General features: G+C 36.9%; 1 protein-coding gene across 1 annotated transcript; it reads left to right on the forward strand.

Annotated features, from left to right (window-relative positions):
* Positions 1-5821: 5821 nt before the first annotated feature.
* On the forward strand, positions 5822-18003 carry LOC118452580 (arf-GAP with Rho-GAP domain, ANK repeat and PH domain-containing protein 2-like). Its single transcript, XM_035897197.1, has 3 exons — positions 5822-5883; positions 10581-10712; positions 15966-18003. Exons 1-3 carry the CDS (start codon positions 5851-5853, stop codon positions 16308-16310), a joined length of 510 nt encoding a protein of 169 aa, XP_035753090.1. The 5' UTR covers positions 5822-5850; the 3' UTR covers positions 16311-18003.
* Positions 18004-18206: the final 203 nt, after the last annotated feature.

An 18206-nucleotide genomic window follows, 5' to 3' on the forward strand; every position in this document is an offset into this window, starting at 1 on the left:
TGCTCAAGTAAGCTAATGCAAAAGAAATACTGTGTCTTCTTGTGATACTGTGGATATGATCTTAATTAGAATGACCCCAGAATGTCAAAAATAGTGTCTTATAATTTAGTGCTAAAACTCAAATTGGCACATATGTGAGAATAAATTAACATGCCCATAAAACCTTAATTAGTATCTTGGAAAGAGTTTATTATAGGATTGTTGTACTACTTTATAATCTGCTTTTTTAAGCCATTCTGATTTATAAAATATTCAATTCCCCAACTCAGGTGGAGTTTTGAACAGTGTCACTTTTAAATGGCTTTACGTTTGTTTTTTTAAAACAGCAAATGGAAATACTATTCTGACAAAATAGTGTATATCAGTTTATTTTCTTTTGAGAGTTGTTCAACTACCACTAATAATTTTGGTTTAATTTTAGTCATATTTAGAAATGAATAGTAGGAAAACTTGACATTGCAGATGGAAAATTGTATTTAATAAGACTGCATGTACTAATTAATTTATAAATTCTCATTAAAAGCAAATTAAATTTGTATATGCAGGTGGAGATACATTCTGTTAAGTGTTTCTCTTGTTCAAGAGCAATTATCAAAAAAGTGAAAAGTTTCCTTGCTACTGTATGTTAAATTACAGTAGTGTGCTAATTGACTGAAATAGCGTACCGCTTTAATGTACTGTTGTTTAGCGAGAAGCTCACACACAGTAAATGCCTTCCTTAAGGTATATTTTTGTGAGAAGTACACTGTTATTTAACTAAATAGCATCTTTGTAGGAGTGTTTCCTCATCCTGGCAGTACCCTTGCTTTGAGCAGGAAGTTACACAATAATACCAACCATAAAACTGTTTGGTTTGGTTTGGTTTCTTAAATGTGTATGCCCTTTCGGACTTCCCTCTCTTCTCACCCACCCCCACTCCCCACCCCCCCCAGAGTGTTAGAGATTGAAAGCTACTGTAGAGGGAGAAATTGAGAATCCACAACAGTAAACACCATGGAGTTGCTTTCTGTACTGGGATGATAGGATATGTTAATTTTATTTTTTTTCTAAATAGAGAGCTAGAACACTTGCACTAAAAGTACTAAAGAGATGTTAGTGTGTTGTGTTAGATATTAGTTGTGTTCTGCAGCAGAATAGTGTACATGAGAATTTTATACTACAGGCATGTTCAGTTCTCCTACCTAGTGTGGGTATATGTCTGTTGTAGGTTGGTTGAAGGTAGTTTGTTCAAGAAGGAACAAGGAAGGAAGGAACCTCAGGAGATCTCTAGTCCAACTTCAGTTCACAGCAGAGCAAGCCACTGAAGTCAGAACAGGTTGCTCAGGGCTTGATGCAGTTAAGTCTTGAAAACCCCCAAGGATAGAGATTGCACAACCTCTCTGGGCAGCCTGTTGCAGTACCTGACTGTCCTCATGGGAGAAAGCTTCTCCTTATATCTCATCATCTCACAATGTGAAAAGCCTCACTCAGTGGTCTTGGTAACTTCCCTGTAGGTGCTGGGGGGGCTGCTGTTGGGTCAGCCTCTCCTCACAGGGCAAGTGGTCCAGCCCCCAGCCAGTTTGGTGGGCCTCTGCTGAACTCACTCCAGATTATTCTCTTCTTTTTTTTTTTTTTCTATTGGGGGTCCCAAAACAAGATGCAGGACTGCAGATGCAGTCTCACAAGTGCTGAGGAGAGGGGGGAAAAAAAAAATCACTCTCCTCAACCTACCAGCTGTGCTTCTGCTAACACAGCCCAGGAGACCTTCTTTGCTGCCAGGGCACACAGCTTGCCATCTACCAGCACCCTCAGGTCCTTCTCAGCAGAGTGCTCCCCAGTCTGTGTCATGGCAGGTTTTTTTTCCTTCCTTGGTGCAGGACTTTCTATTTATCATTGCTGAATTTCATAAGATTCCTGTTGGCCCATTTCTTTGTCCTGTCCCTCTGAAAGTCAGCCCTGCCCCCAGCCTATTCTCTTCCATGTGCTCAGAAATGTGCTCCAAGAAAACACACTCTAGGATTTCCCCAGGGGCTGAGATGAGGCTGGCAGGCATCTAGTTCTTCAAGTTGTCTTTTCAGCCTTTACTGAGGATGGATGCAATGTTTTCCTTTTCCCAGTTACCAGCAGCTGCCCCTGATCTCTGACACTTCCAAGATGCCATAGAGCAGCCTTTCAAGGATGTCAGCCAGCATAGTCAGAACCCTTTGATGCAGCCTATCTGATCCAATGGACTTGCATGACTTAAATTCTCTCAAGTCTTTCCTGACTCGATCCAGTGCTGCTCTGGTGCAGTTGTTGTTCTCCTTGAACCCTGTCTACAAGTGCAGAGGCCTAGGAGACCTTGCTGGTGTGACAACTGATGCAAAAGAAGATCTAGAGTTACCTTAGCCTTACTTGTGTCTGCTGTTTCTAATTCACCCTCCCTGTTTAGTATTGGTTCTACATTTTCCTTGTTCAGCCTTGTACTACTAAGGTACCAGTGTTGTAGAAGCTCTTCGTGTTGCCCTTGATGTCCATAGCAGGTCTCAATTCCAAATGAGCTTTAGCTTTCTTAACACCATATCTACATGTCTTGGGCAGCATTTCTAAATTTCTTCCTTCATCGTCTCTCCCTGCTTACATCTCCTGTATACTGCCTTTGCACCGGAGCTCCACCATGAGCTACCTATTTACCTGGGCATGTCTCCTGATGAACCTACTTGTTTTGCTGAGTATTGGGATGAACCATTCTTGTTCTTGGAGAATGCTCCTTTACCCTTCAGAGTTGCCTCCTCCCATGGACACACACCTATTTGTTCCTTGAATAAGCCAAACATTGCTCTTCTTTGTGGTCTGTCCTCTGTTAACATGTCATCTTTTTTACCCTTAGGATCTTGACCTCTACTATTTCATGATAACTATGGCCAATACTACTGTTATCACATCCCTGACCAGTTCTTCCTTGTCTGTGAATAGCAGATCCATCTGTGCACCTGTGCATCACCCCTTGTTAACCCACCCGTTACCGGTGTCAAGAATTTATCCCTGACACCCTCCAGAAGTCAGCCGGATTGCTTGTGTCCCACTGTGTTGCCCTTCCAGAAGATACCATGGAGAGCAAGCCTTGCCTTCCTCATCCCCTGTTCTGTAGGAGTCAGGATCTGTTACCCAGAGACTTCCTTGTGTTGTCTGAAGACTCCATCTGCTTTTTTTCATTCTGATTGGATGATCTGAAGCACATACACACCATGATATTGCCCATCCCATAGAAGAGCTCCTTTACCAGAGGGTAGCCCCACTTCTCATCTTCCCTGACTGTCTGTCTCGAAGAGCTTGTATTACAGCACTCCAGTTTTGTGAATTGTACCACCACATCTTCAGTATTCCAGTTGTATTACAGTTTTGTGACTTCAGATGGGCCTTAAGTTCTTAATTAAGTTCTTAAGTCCCTGGTAACAGATGATAGGACAAGGGGGAATGGTTTGAAGCTGCGCCAGGGCAGGTTTAGGTTAGATATTAGGAAAAACTTCTTCACTGAAAGGGTTGTCAGGCTCTGGAATGGGCTGCCCAGGGAGGTGGTAGAGTCCCCATCCTTGGAGGTATTTAAAAGAAGGATAGCTGAGGTGCTTAGGGACATGGTTTAGTGGTGGGATGGCAGGGTTAGGTTAAAGGTTGGACTCGATGATCTTAAAGGTCTTTTCCAACCAAAGCGATTCTATGATTCTATGAATTAGTCTGTTTACAGTAATAGTGATTGGCACACTTTGTTAATGAGAAAGAAAGAGAGAAAAAAACGTAATGATCTGTTAGAAAAGAGGGGTGCAGTCCATGAAAGAAGCTTAACCGTGAAGACAGTCACGTGACATTTTTGCACATTCCTGTTACAATAATTAGAATCTTATTTTATTTGCAGGCTAGCAAACCTGAAAAAGTGTTGCCCGTCAATTCCCTGAGGCTTTATCTTGGAGTGAAAAAGAAAATGAAGCCACCGACAAAGTAAGAATAGAAAAGAAAATAAGTTAAACACAGTGTAGCAAGGTACTTGTAGTATCATCAAGAAAGGGGAACATAAACCATTTTGGAACAAGGAAAAGTCAAGAAGCCAATTGAAGTATGCTAAATTAAATTACCCTCTATAATATTATTTGTTCTGTTTCTGTCTCTGTTTTTGTGTTCCATGTTAACTCTTCTGTGCTAGGAAATTACTTTATTGATTGGCTTTTCTTAATCTTAAGTGCATTATCTCTTGTGGATATGTTTGCTGCTAACTCAGTTTTGTAGTATATGTCCTGCATTTCATTAGTGGACACCCCTTCTTTGCACAAAGAATAAAAGAGAGAAGAAAAAAAACAACTAGTCATGGCCTTTAGTGACAGTCCCTGTTGTTCAGTAGAGGATTTTCCCCTTTCAGGATCCTTGTTATTTTGATGTTTCTTTTTCTAGTGGAAGACTGCAATGTCCTTCACAAACATCAGTGACGATGTCTCTGGAAAAGAGCAGTGAAAAATGACACCTGTTTTTCTCAGATCTTTCCAGAATGCTGACACTGAGGTCCTATCCCAATGGGATTCTAAGTTGGCTGTAGCCTTTACACAGATCTGCTTGAACTTCTCCTTTACAGTTCGCACATCAAAACACCCCAAAAAGATCTGTAAATTTCAAAGCTTAGTTCTGTTAGAGAAAAAGTTGGTGGATTTTTTTTTTTTTTTTAAGCCACAGAACGAGTAGGAGATTAGGCCAAAATAGGAATAAAAAGATTATGTAAATGAGTCTTTGCAGGTAGCTTTTTTCCTTGAGGTTTATTTTCAGTCTACTTGTAAAAGCAGACTTTGCAGTCTCTTCTGGATCTCCAGGAGTGTCTGTGTCTCTTGGACCTCAGAGGCTTCATTGTGTGCCTATTTTTTTTCAGCAATTTTTAAAACTCTATAGGCTTGTGTGATTCCTTCTGTTTATAGTGGAAGCGTACCTCTCTTCCTTCTGACTTCCACACTGTAGTGGACTCTCTTCTGGGCACCACCTTAGCAGTTTGACTTCCAGCAGCTTTCAGAAAGTAGATCCACGGCCAAAATGGGGCAAGCAGTTAGCCATCATCTGCAGTGCTTGGCTATAATGCTTTGTCCAGAACAGAATGTTTGTTACCTGTGAATCAGCTGTAAGGAAATAAGCAAAATCCATCATCAAACCCACAATTTGATTCTAGATTTGCAGTATTTAGACTTTGTAATTTCCCCCCCACACTTAAAAGCACCATATAAAGGTAATGGATCTCTGCAGTTTGAGGAATGTTATCCCTGCCTTGAGTTTCTGGAACTAATTTTTTAAAATTTTATTTGTTTCAGCTGGGGACTTGCAGTATTTTCTGAAAAGCACCAGTGGTAGGTAAACATGAAACACATGATTGTTTTAGCTTCAATGTTTAATATTTGTTCAAATGTTCGATTTCAAAATAAGAATGTTTGCAAACTAATGGGCATTATTTTCTTGCACATTGACCTCTTGCTATGTTTTTCTTAATTAAACAATTGTAATTCATATGTTTTGGTAATCTTTTGGGGCCAGGTGTCTGTCTCACTTCTGTGGCCATAAAGCAAACGATTTTCATAAATTCAGAATGATACATTTGAAACGTAGGCACATGGATTAAATGAAGCACATGCATTGCCTTCAAAGTAGGGTCAAGTGATAATTTGAAGTATTTATATTTCCCTATCTTTTTATGGGAGTGCTAATAATAAATATAGACAGCACTCATAAATGAATGCAAGCACTGTTTGAAGTTATTTAGAAGCCTTTTCTTTAATATGTTTATTTGCAACAGGGCTTTTTGTTGTTTTTCTTGTTAATTATATATTGTGTTCTAGGTATATATGTTGTGATGGACAAGATGTGCAGATGGAGTGGATGATCAGCATTTTTACTGCTCAGGTACTAAACTGATCAATGAAATGTAACTTTCACTACTGTTACAAAAATTCCATTGCACAATCATATCCATAATGCATACATATGTTATAGATAAAGTTGCAATGCCATTAAAGTTTCTGGAATACTCAATGTAATAAAATTGCAAAAAGATGGTTTTAGTCTATGAAGACTATTATTTATAATGTCATTTTCATATGAAAGCTGAGTGCTTTGTGAGGAAGAGAGAACATTACATTCTGGCTTTTTTTTTTTTTTTTTTTTTTTTTTCTTCTCCTGCTGTGTTGTAGAGAAGCTGGTTAAAGAAAGACAACTCATGTCCTTCCCAGTAATAAACCTTTTCTTGGTGAAATTCTGGCCATTGACCCGAAGGGTCTGTGCCAGGGTGCCTGAGTGCTATTTCTCTGCTCACTGGTTTGGATGCTGCATGCAAAGTAGTCATGAAAGGAGGGTGCCCTATTTAAAAAACCAGTGTGTGTGAACTAGCCCTGTTGAAGAGCCATGCCAGTGCAGCTGTATTTCTCAGGTATCCTGGTTAGCTTAGTTAACATTGACAATTCTTTGTGTTGGATAGGCATTATCCTAAACTAAGTAATCTTCCTCTTGCTGCTAGGTTGTGAGTGAGGGTATATATTTGTGTGCCATATAACACATACTTACAAATGGAGTTTAATATTTACATAGGAGGGAGTGGGAGTAAGAGAGAAGGGAAGAATTCAGTCTGACAGGAGACTGGAACATAGTTTAAGGTTTTAAAAGGATTTTGTATTTGTGTCAGATTTTTCCTGTCTTTCCTGTGACATTCAAGGAACTTTGGGGAATATCACTGTGAATAAACATCACTGGATTTATGATTACCTGTGAGCTTTATGTATTATGTAAAGTGGACTAGGCACAAGACTGTTGCAATACATACTTCTTAGGGGCTTTCTAAAACAGAATCTGACCTTCATAGATAGTAATGCTTAGAAGTACAATGCGTGCCTTGTAAGTAAGACTTCCAAATTTTTGTCTTATTCAGCTCCCTTAACTGAAGTAACTATTGTAGTTTCTATGGAAACAGCCACCGGTCCTGACATAGATCTCATGGGCATAACATGAGCAGTGTCACAACAAATAGGCTTAGAGGTTATTGATATAGGCTACTTAGGAATAACTCATACAGGCTTGGTAACTGTTGAAGTCCTTTTGACATAAAATCACAGGAAGGGCAATCTATTAGGATTCTGATCAGGTAGAGTGGTATGTAGAAGATTCATCTGACAATATAGATAAAAAACTGAGACACATTGCTCAATGGTCAGAAAATTTAAATAATTTCATATGCATTTTTTTAAAAAATTGCTATGAATTAATACTATTGGTTTTTTAAAACTTAATTGCAATGAATGAGCAGTACAATGAACTAGCAGTACTAGTGAGCTACATTGGGAGGAGTTTTGGTTTTGTTTTGGGTTGGGTTTTTTTGTGGGGTTTCTTGGTTTGGTTTTTGGTTTGGGGTTTTTTTTTCCAAATCAGCCTTCTGGGCATCAGTAAAGTTGTCGGTCTTTGAATTACATGAGAAACTAAGTGCTAACAATGCAGATTTGCTGAATTGTTCTTATTACAATCTGCTGCTTTAAATATAATTAACAGTGAAAATCTCCTTGAGAATGAAATGGCTCATGTTCCCAAAGCTTACTATAAGATCTCCAGATGTTTTGTATCAAGCAGCAGCAGACAATTATTGTCACATTATCCCATTTCTAAACTAGAAAACTGTAAATGTCAGGTTGAGGTTATTTTTAGTCAGAATTTTCATACTGAGGCCATCTTTATGGAAGATAGGTTGTCTTTTACCCTTGTTATCACAGTATTTGAACACCTTTATGTTGGAGAGATTGCAGGCAGCACGTTTTTTTGTCAGTGGAATACCCTGGAGGTATTTAAAAGATGGGTAGATGAAGTGCTTAGGGACATGGTTTAGTGGTGGGATGGCAGTGTTAGGTTAACGGTTGGACTTGATGATCTTAAAGGTCTTTTCCAACCTAAACGATTCTACGATTCTATGATTACAAATGGAAAAATAGTGTAAAGTACATTTTGAAGTGTTAAGACATTGACATTAAATGATCTGGTGCAATTAGGAGGGAGATAAATCTCTGTTACTACTGGGTTCCTTAGTGCTTGAACAGGATAGACGTTATTGGTAATTAAAATCAGTAGTAGTATGGTTATCCTTTTTTCCCCTGTTTTCTGATAATGTTTATTCCTGTAGTATAAATATTGCAGAGAATGTAAATAGCAAAGTGTAGGTACCACTGTAATCTAGTAATAAGAGTACTTTTGATAGAGAATGTCAAGTTATCCCAGACATTATTAATCTTGAACTTCAAGCTGGTAAATACTAAGAGGGTTTGAAGGAGGACCATTGTTTCTTTCAGTTCTATGTACAATCATCCTGAACAGTATGGCTGAAACTTAATTCTTGAATTCTGTAATAGTATTGTACAAAATAACTTAATGGCATACATAGCATGCAGTTGGAAGTAATTAATTGATATGAAGATGGACACAATAATATTCTTCCAGTTTCATTGCCTTTGATCAATAGAGAGGCACATTATATTACCATGAGGTGCAGTTGAGCAGCTAGGTCAAAACTATGAATAAATACATTTATTATGTGGCCTAATACATTGCTTGTATTTCTCATGTACTTTCCCAGAGTTCTATTTTAGGAAATGTTACAGACACAAAAGGGAAATCAGGCTGCTTAACTGACAGGGATAGTTTCCTTAAGCTTGTGAGAATTAAGGGAGGCAGTTTCCTTCAGAAGCCTACTTAAAGTTTGTCAATCACTTTATGAATTGTATTTGTTTCTTTTACCTTGGTCCACAATAAACTGATTTTGGTTGGCAAGACCTGCTCTTTCAGGTAATACCTTCTCAGTGTTTCATTGGAAGAAAATGTTCTTAATATTCACTGAGGAGAACTCTTATAGCAGACTTTTACATCGTTGTGGTCAGCACCACGTATGAGAATTTTCACTTTATGAAGATGTGAATCTATAAAATACTTTTTCTAAATTTGGAATTGGGGCTTCTGATTTCTAGACTGCTATTCTAAGTGTGTAATTACTGATTTTGATGGCTTTTTAATAGTAACGCTGGTTTACTTGCAGACCTTCTGCAAGTATGGTCACAGCTCCACAACTGGATTTTTGTATACAGTTTTGAAGAGACTTCTTACTTCATGGATTTGGAAGATTGAATACCATTAAAAAAAAAATGCAGGACACTGAAGATCCCGACACCTGTGAAAAGAAATCTCTTTGGACATTGTCACAGAATTGTTTAGCTTGGAAGGGACCTCTACCTGTGAAAAGAAATCTCTTACAGATTTGGACAGTGTCACAGAATTGTTTAGCTTGGAAGGGACCTCTGGGGATCATCTAGTGCGATCCCTCTGTTCAAAGCAGGGTCAGCTAGAGTAGGTTGCTCAGCACTGTGTCCATTCAGATTCAAATAACTGGAGACTCCATGACATCTCTGGGCAATTTTTTGTTCTAGTGTTTAACTACTTTCATAGTTAAAAAGGGTTGGGTTTTTTTTTTTTTTTCTTATGTTCAGACAGAATTTCTTGTTTCCTATTTATTATAACTAATGCTTCAGATTAGTATTTTGCCAATATTTACATGAAGTATTCCCAGCTTTCATTAGGGTTCCTCTGCAGTTCTGGCTTGCCAGTTTCCTTTGGAGTTGTGCTGGTTTATCTTCATGCACTCATCTCCAGGCTTGAGAAACTACACTTCTGTAGGCCTCATATTATCCTCTTTGATTCACAGAATCTCATGTTGAAGCTTTTTCGGGAAAATACTCTAACACTACCTTGTCCTCAGAACTATCTTTCTGTTTACCATTAACATCACCAAAGGACTCTGTGAGCTTCAAGCACGTGTTCAAATTTCTACATGTGAAATTCTATATGATCTGCTAATGAAAGTTCATTATAGACCTCTTACAGAAAGAGGTTTTAACATTTTATTTGAAATAGTGATTTTGTTTTTTTCTTCCCTTCTCTTCCCAGTCATGTTTTTAACTCAGAATGAAGCTGCTTTGGAGTTCTCCCCAAAACTAACCTGTTTCAGTAGAGCTAAAGTAAAGACTATTATTGAAACCAGATCTGTTTAAGTGTAGACTGTGATTTTGGAGCATTCAGAATGTCAAGCCTTTTCCTTTTGGCTAACACATGTTGTTACTGTAGGTTAAGCAGTTGTTCTCTCCTATATTATTAATAGAAATGTTGAAACACTTGTTTGCAGATTGGGGTAATTTTGGTTTACTTCAACAACTTTTGTTGGGACTCATTAAAGCATGCCTATGTGGAATTTTGTAATTGTGAATCAAGTCAATGCGTGTGTCTTGTCTGATGATATTTTCTATTCTTAGAAGATAATTGTATTGATACATAATATGGAGGGATGATTTTTGATACATGAAAATTATATAGAGGCATTTTGGTTCCCTCAATATTGTGCAGCACTTACTTACAAAATACTAATATAATTTTAAGCACCATAATGTTTTCCCCCTTCTCCCACAAGAGGAGGATGTGGTGTTGTGCAGTAGATAGCTTTTTCCAAGAGAGTGTTACATACAAAGGAATGTTGTGTATTTATGAAATTGCACACCAAAAATAAGGATTATTTTGTTCTTCAGCATGAAGATATATGGCCACCTGCTGGAAAAGCAAGAAAACAGTCTATAACTAAAAGTCCAAAGATTGGAGGCTTACCACTAATTCCCATTCAACAGGACAAGAACACTTGTAAAATCAGAGGGAGTACTGAAGTAAGTGGGGTTTAAACTTGGTGTAGAACAGTTAGGACAATTTAATTTAAAAAAAACAGTGAGTTAAACTTGTCACCTCTTTGGCTGTTCAGTAAATCAATAGTGGATTTTTATTTGTGTTTGGGGTTCTTTTGAGCAATGATTGTTCATTAAAAGTAAATAGGACTTTTACCTGGAAATAAAATGCGCGTTATTACAGTACACTTTACTACAGTTTTATTTTAATAAGGTCCTTGAAAACTGTCCTGCATGTGTATTCTACCATATCTTTTTTCTGTCTAAAGTAACTGCACTGTTTCAGTTATCTGCTCTGTGAATGTATGGAAAAGCTCAGATGGAACTAACTGCAGTACATTTAAGTTGCAATATTATTAGCCTCAAAGAAGAACAAGAGAGTTTAGCTACAACTCTTTGCAGAGACTGAGCTGTGTCACTACATTGTGTGCACCAGTGATATGTCTCAACCTTATCATCTTAGCTTGAGATGAATTTCTGGTATCCACATAGAGATACTGATGCCTGTGGGGAGGACTGACTTGCCTTGCTTCCAGCTGAGAAGAAGCAGTGGTACTGGAGGCACTGTTCTGCTTGGGAAAAATAGTGGTAACTAATCTGAATGTGGCAGAGAATAAGTGTTGAAACAAAACAGCTTGCTCCTTTGACTGTATGCAGTATTATTTCTGCATGTTTTAGAAGATTTTGAAGGGAGGTAGATAAAACAGTATGTGTTATCACCACTTACAGAGACAGTGGTTCAGGCAAAGATTGGCGAGGCTGACTCAGTTCCATAGCAAAACAAAAGCAAAGGTAGTAGTAGTGCTTTATCTAAAAGGCAACTCCATCTTTCTTTTGGTCTGCTTTCTTCAGGCATTTCTGCTCTGTCTTACCAAATGAGTATAATACAGTGTGAATGCGATTATGGTTTTCCTATTTTGTTTAATTTGTCCTTTTGTTTTAACCTTCTCTCAGGAAATATTTTTGCAGTTCTTTGATAAGTTCCTTCTAATATTTGCATTTTAAAACTTTTTTGATGAAAGTAAATTATAGGTTTTGTTATTCAAAAAACTTCGTAACCCTTAGGTATGTCTCTTGCCTGTTCTTTATACAGGTACAGCTGAGATCTCTAATACGTTCTTTGAGCTGGCAACATTATAGCATAAAGGTTATATTGCATTTTGAGCTTCATGATCTAAAATCCTTAATACCTTATAGTGCTATAATTGTTTTTTCAGTATTACTTTTATTGATAATGTCCTTCATTAAGAAGAACTGATGTTTTGTACACTGCAACTTAGAGGAAGTCTGCATTTAAACTTAAAAATAGAAGATTATAGTCTTCATTATTTATGCCATGACTAGATCTAGAGCAGTTTTATGCAAAGGGTATTTGCATACATTAGGAAGACTAACACAAAATTATATAGTGGAAAATAAAAGCTAACACTTTCTTACATGGAAAGCCAAAACTGGAATGAACAGTAAAATAGTGGTGGAAAGTAAGTATATGATATGGTTTATTAGGAGAAATACTGTACAGCAGTGTAGTCAGTAAAGCAACAGACATCCATTTGGAGACCGTGCCTTCAGTCTTTTCATGGATTTGTAATATTCTCCAGCAAGCAAAATATCTCAGCTTTAAAACATTAGAGAGTAATAACACGAGCACTTTCTGAAAGATGCTGGTTTATGAAAAATGGAGGTCTGTTTACAGATCTATGCATAAACTTACAGTAGAAAGGTGATCAAAGTTATCTTCATATAGGCAGGAAGAGAGACTGGAAGTTTTCTGAACAGTGAAAAAAGTGACATATTTGTGATAGGAAGATAAGTGAGGGGGGAAAAAAAACCAAAAAAACCAAAAAAAACAACAAAAAAAACCCTAAAACCTCAAAGATACCCAGAAAACAACAAATTTAATTTCAATGTTCTGTGCTAAAAAGTATATATTGAATGTCGTCCTTTTTCCATTATTTGAAGTAATTTTAGTGTGTGCTAACAAGACAAATACATAATACAGAAAGTTTGAAAACACTGTATAACGAAGAATCCTTCTAATAACAAATAGAATCAAAAGATTTTCATTATTTCTGCAGTTTGTTGCATACATGGATAGTGAATTTGAAAGATGCGCATTTCTCATATAGCATCCTTTAACTGAAATAGAAATATATTACTGTATATCTGCAGTAAGTCTGTAATTTTATTTCAAAATATGGGAAGATTGAGGAATGAGGAAAGACTTTCTCTTTCAAGTCATGTTCAAATACCGTACTGACTTACAATAGGTTATACCTGTGTAGCATTTCGGAAGGAGGAGTATGTCACAAGGATAATGGAGGTTGCAAATAGATAGGGTTGCTCCATATTTTTTGCTGGCGGTATGCAGAAAAAGGAAAAATGTAGTTAGATGTATGTATTATTATCAATTTGTTCAATTCCTTGATTAAGGGGCTGAAATTCAGAGGCAAACAGCTGCTTCTAACATGAAATTGTTGCTTTTTACGTTGGGGTTATTGGGAGAAAAGTATGGAGTTCAGAAGTGTAATTTATAGCATGTGACTAACAGTGGGCAGCGGATCAAATACTAAGAAATAATATTAAGAAATTTGATGTGGCACTTGTGTTCACACATCATTTTGATATGTTATTTTATAAGGGGATCTGTTTATAACTGTAACTGTTAGTGCTCTAATTTGAACAACAGAATTTGGCTCCATCAATTGAATATTCTTACAATGCAAATGTCTGGGAATTAGGATTCCTTTATATACTGAATCTACTTCAAAAGTTAAAAATGTCGAGTAGCAGTCTGTGTTAAGGGGCTACATGCCAATATACAAGACAGATTCAGAGAAGTAGGTAACCTTTACACTTGAGTGCTGTATTTGATCTGTTCATACTTTCTTTATATAAATGGCTCCTGCTATATCCAGTTTAGCAGGAGAACAATACTGATTTCAGAAGTGTAGTTGGTATTTTTCTTCTCAAAAGATGCAAAATTGAAACACGATGTAAAAAATTCTGTAAATAGAAGATTGTTGCTCCTGAACGAATTTTATGACTAATTCATATCTTAGTTTGCTGAGTAACAGCAAATAGCTTGTAAGCGTGTTACTGTGTTTTCTGAAAGGTAGTGCATGACAATTTACCTTTCACATACTGTGTGTGTTTTTTCAAATATTTGGCAGAAGAGAACTCCCCGCATCTGAGTCATTGGGACAGTTCCTCAGTTGCCTTGAAATTTTTTCGCTAAATATAGCTGAACATGTTAAATATTAGGATGCTTCTTGCTGGCTTAGGTGATAGCAGGACATTCTAAACCGATAGGAGTTGTCACTGAAGGCAGTAGAATTTGAGAGTCTTCAGGCAAGCTAAAATCTGCTCCACAGCACGCACCAGTAGGAACTCATGTAGCAGTTTGATCTCTTGCATGCATTATTGTTCCGGGACTGATACTTTTTTTTGCATATCATGGCCACTGGTGCTTTGTTATTAATGGGTAGTTTTCATTCTTGGTGAATGCAAATAGAAATACCAGCTTAAATAGAAATACCTCCTTAATGCTGAAAGTGATATCAATGAAATAATCCCTTTATCTGCTCTTTTAAAAATTGTGATTTATAGTTCTAAATGTTTGTTTCTTTTATTATTGAACAGATGCTAGCTCAGGTTAAATTTCAAGGGAATGCACAAATTTAGACTTTGTTTTATAGCTTAGATGTCTTCAGTGTAAACTCATTTAATATTTACTATTTTTCTTCCTACACAGCAACTAATTTGCTGCATCAACAGGTTTTTTTGTTTGGTTGGTTTTTTTTTTGCAATGAGCTTACGCTTGCTGTCCTCATGAAGAAAGAAATGTCACTTTACTGTGTTTACTTGCCTTACATGTTCTAGAGGAATTTATTTTATTTGTCTGCTCAGTTGGTGTAGCAGTAGGCAGATCATTCCTTTTGTGGAAGAGCCTTACAGGTCTCAAAGAAATGAGGTCTTGGAATTCTTCTTCCATGTATGACATCTTTGTTGACTACTAGAAGATACTTAAAGCTGAGAGAGACTTTAGCTCTTTTTTGCCTTTCTTGTGCAGCAATTGTTCAGTTTAGCTGGAGTTTTATGGAGTTATTCATCCATAGCATATAAGCAAGTTGTCTCATGGAATCTTGATACCTCATATATGTTAAAGCAAACATGAAAAAATATTTCAACACTAGAGAGGAGCTAGTTTAGGTATATCTACATGAGTGTTCTAGTTAGTATCAGGAGTGCACTTTAGGAGCCAATCTTCCAGTTGTTCCCAGTTACTGTGTTTTGCTTGTATTGTGGAGTGGTTCTGGAACATGTAAACTTGGATTGCTTTCAGGTGAAAGTGAGGTTGAAGATCTTTTGCAGGAGCATATCTAATGCACTGCAGCCAAAAATAGGTCTTCTGCAAGTAGGAGAAAGCTAAAGCTAGTCTGAAATGATTTTATAAAAAAAAAGCCAACAGCCCTAAATTAGTGTTACTGTGGATGTTGGGTTCTCAGCACTTCTCTTTCACTGTACAGATGTGCTCCTAATGGCACACACTAGTTGTGAATTTAGATGCAGCATTTGATTTACCTTTCATTTCATACAGCTTAAGAACTTGAAAACAGCCCACCAATATGGAACAGTTGCATCACCATCAGTTTGTTGTTTTATCTGAGTTCCCAGTATGTTACTTAAAATTGCTAGCCAAAATTTGAAAAAGCAGACAAAGTCTTTATAATTTATCAGGTAGTACTGAACAGCTGCTGAAAATGTTTGTGATCATGTAAAATTATCTTTTTTACATTCATGTAACTCAGTCATTAAGTTATCAAAATTGCAACGTTCTCGGTTGTATTTGTTCGATTTAAGAATTCTGAGATTTAATTTAAGAGTCTGTGGATCTGCTGTAAAACATTAAAATTTAGTCTACTGTGGTAGTATGAAAAATCAAATTGTGACTATATGAAAATGAATGTCTTCATTGTCATGGTGTATTTAATTGAAAGATTTATGGAATTTTCAAAAGTATCACTGAGAAAATATGTTCACTAAAATGCTTACTAAATGATAATAGCACAAATTGCGGGAATTTAAAACTGTTAACTGTGCTGTCTCGGCTCTTGAGTAAAATTGATTTTTCTTTTAAACTGTTATGTGAAACTAATAAGCAAAATTTGCAATCTAAATATTGTTGAATATTGTGTTAATGTGAATGATCTTATTTCTCTTTGCTTGTTTGCTCAGAATATAGAACTGCAATCTGGGAAACAAAAATTTGGTGAGCATCATAAAAATGACTTTCTGGAAGAAAGAAAAAACTTGAAAGAAAAAGCATGTATTGTGGCACAATGTTTGGAACGGAAGGAGGAGAAAGTACGAAATCATGCAAAAACACATCGGGGCTTGATCTCTGAGGATGTAGGTGCAGGGATGACTGACCTACAAAGACCACATAAGGCACTGAAGAAAAATAAGAACAAAACAAACAAAACCACTTTGGAATTAGATAACAAATTGCCATCAAATGTGATTCAGGAACTAAATACAGTGCTGCAGAACAGAGCATTTAATGATGAAACCTCCAGCTGATTTCCCGAGTCTGAAGGGGGTTTTTTTATGTATACATATATATATATGCATGTATGTGTATTTTCTGGACAAAAGTAGTCTTTTTTGATGTGTGTAGTTTGTACAGGGCAGACGAAATATAATTTGCTTATATGGAGCTGTTGATTCTATATATGTGTATGCCACATGTTATAATTTAAGATTAAACTGAGAGAACTGATTATGTGAAACTCCTGAAATTTGCAAGTTTTCCAGGGTTTTTTCTATTTTTTTATTGTAGATTTTGTTCGGTATAATTATTCTAAGCACTATCTAAAGCTTTTGCTCTGTGTATATTCTGTACCATCTTGTAAGTACTGAAGAGATATTTTTGGAAGGAAGACAAGATATACAATGAAATACATACTGTTGGCCTGTGATATTTTTAATTGTCTAACACTATAAAAATGAGTCACATCTGCTTTGAAAAGTCATTTTTGCATGTAAATTTCTTTTTGTATGTAAGAATAAAATTAGTATCTGCTTCCATAGATTTGTCCTCTGACAGAGCAGCATGTGAAAGAATCAAAAGGGAGAGGCATGTAGTAGACAAGACAAAGTATTAGTTCTTGTATCTCAAAACTGTGTCTATATGGTGTACATCTGATTATGACATCTAAACAATGAGAGAGAATACTGAGGATGACAAAAAGAAGTCTTCAAAGCAACATCCAATTTAAAAGGGTATATGAATTGGAAGATAAGCATCATCTCTTTATGCTCAACAGGCTCAAATAATTTTATTTTATAAACAGACCTTGGTTAGCTCAGGGTGACAAAAGCAGGCTTTAGAGCTGGCTTGGTGCTGACAAAGTTGCTGGCATCTGATGAATATTTAATATTCGTGTAAGAAATTAATATCCTTAAGAAAAAAAGGTGTCGTCCCCCCCCCAACCTATCTATCAGAAGGGCACAAACTCACTCAATTAAGAAGTGCCAGTTACTAAATGGGTGAGGACCCTTTACCGTGAGGACAAAGGTGAGCACTATGCTCTTCGCAGGGGCTAGGAAATGCTCATGCTATAACTTCAGGACGGCTCTTCTGAGTGTGAGGAGAGGTCCCAAGGTTGAGACAACAGCCTCAGTTACCTCCTTTGCTGCATTCTGAGTATGTAGGTAGCAGTTCCTGAAGACATACGATGTACTGCCCTGCAGTGACTTTGGTTTTTAAGCCCTGAGTTCCTTTAAATTTAAAAACTGCCATCCGTCTAAAAAGCAAAACCTACGTAAGGAATTAAATTATTTGGTTTTCTTCAGTTGTTTTGTGAATCACGCCTTCGCTTATCCCATGGGATTGCCTCCTTCCTCTCTCATGGCATATCCCAGTTTTTCCTTTGTCCCATAACAGCTGGATGGGCAAAAGGCGCTGCTGTGCTGAGGCTGTTTCCAGGTGTGGCAGATGGTCTCTGGTTAAGCAGCAGGACCAACAGAGCAGAGAGCTAATGAGCTCACACTGCATCTTTGCTTCAGGGCAGGCATTATAGCAGCATCTGCTTAATTTTGCTGCTGTCCCTTTTGTGCTCTGATTAGCCACTCTGCCACAGATTTTCATCAGCCTTTTAAGAACTTACTGACACCTTTAGTGTTCCTCAAGTTTCATTGGAATTGACCAGACCTCTTAGTGCAGAAGAAAGAATTTTAAACTATTTCTTGTTTATTGGAAATTGTTTTAAATAGTGCCTTAAATAATTAAAAATCGAAAGGAAAAAAATTTGATTTAATCAGCGCCATTGACATTTGATTTTTATTAACCGATAGTTTTGAGGATGCTTTATGTTGCTACTGAATTTCTTCCTATACAGAAGCAGTATGCTTATTTATCCCCTCTTCTATTTTTGGTAGTCACAGGTGCCGTAACATTTCTCACATCATTTACTT

This window comes from Egretta garzetta, unplaced genomic scaffold (genome assembly GCF_000687185.1).
Source record: "Egretta garzetta isolate BGI_Z169 unplaced genomic scaffold, ASM68718v1 scaffold47, whole genome shotgun sequence".
NCBI lineage: Eukaryota > Metazoa > Chordata > Aves > Pelecaniformes > Ardeidae > Egretta > Egretta garzetta.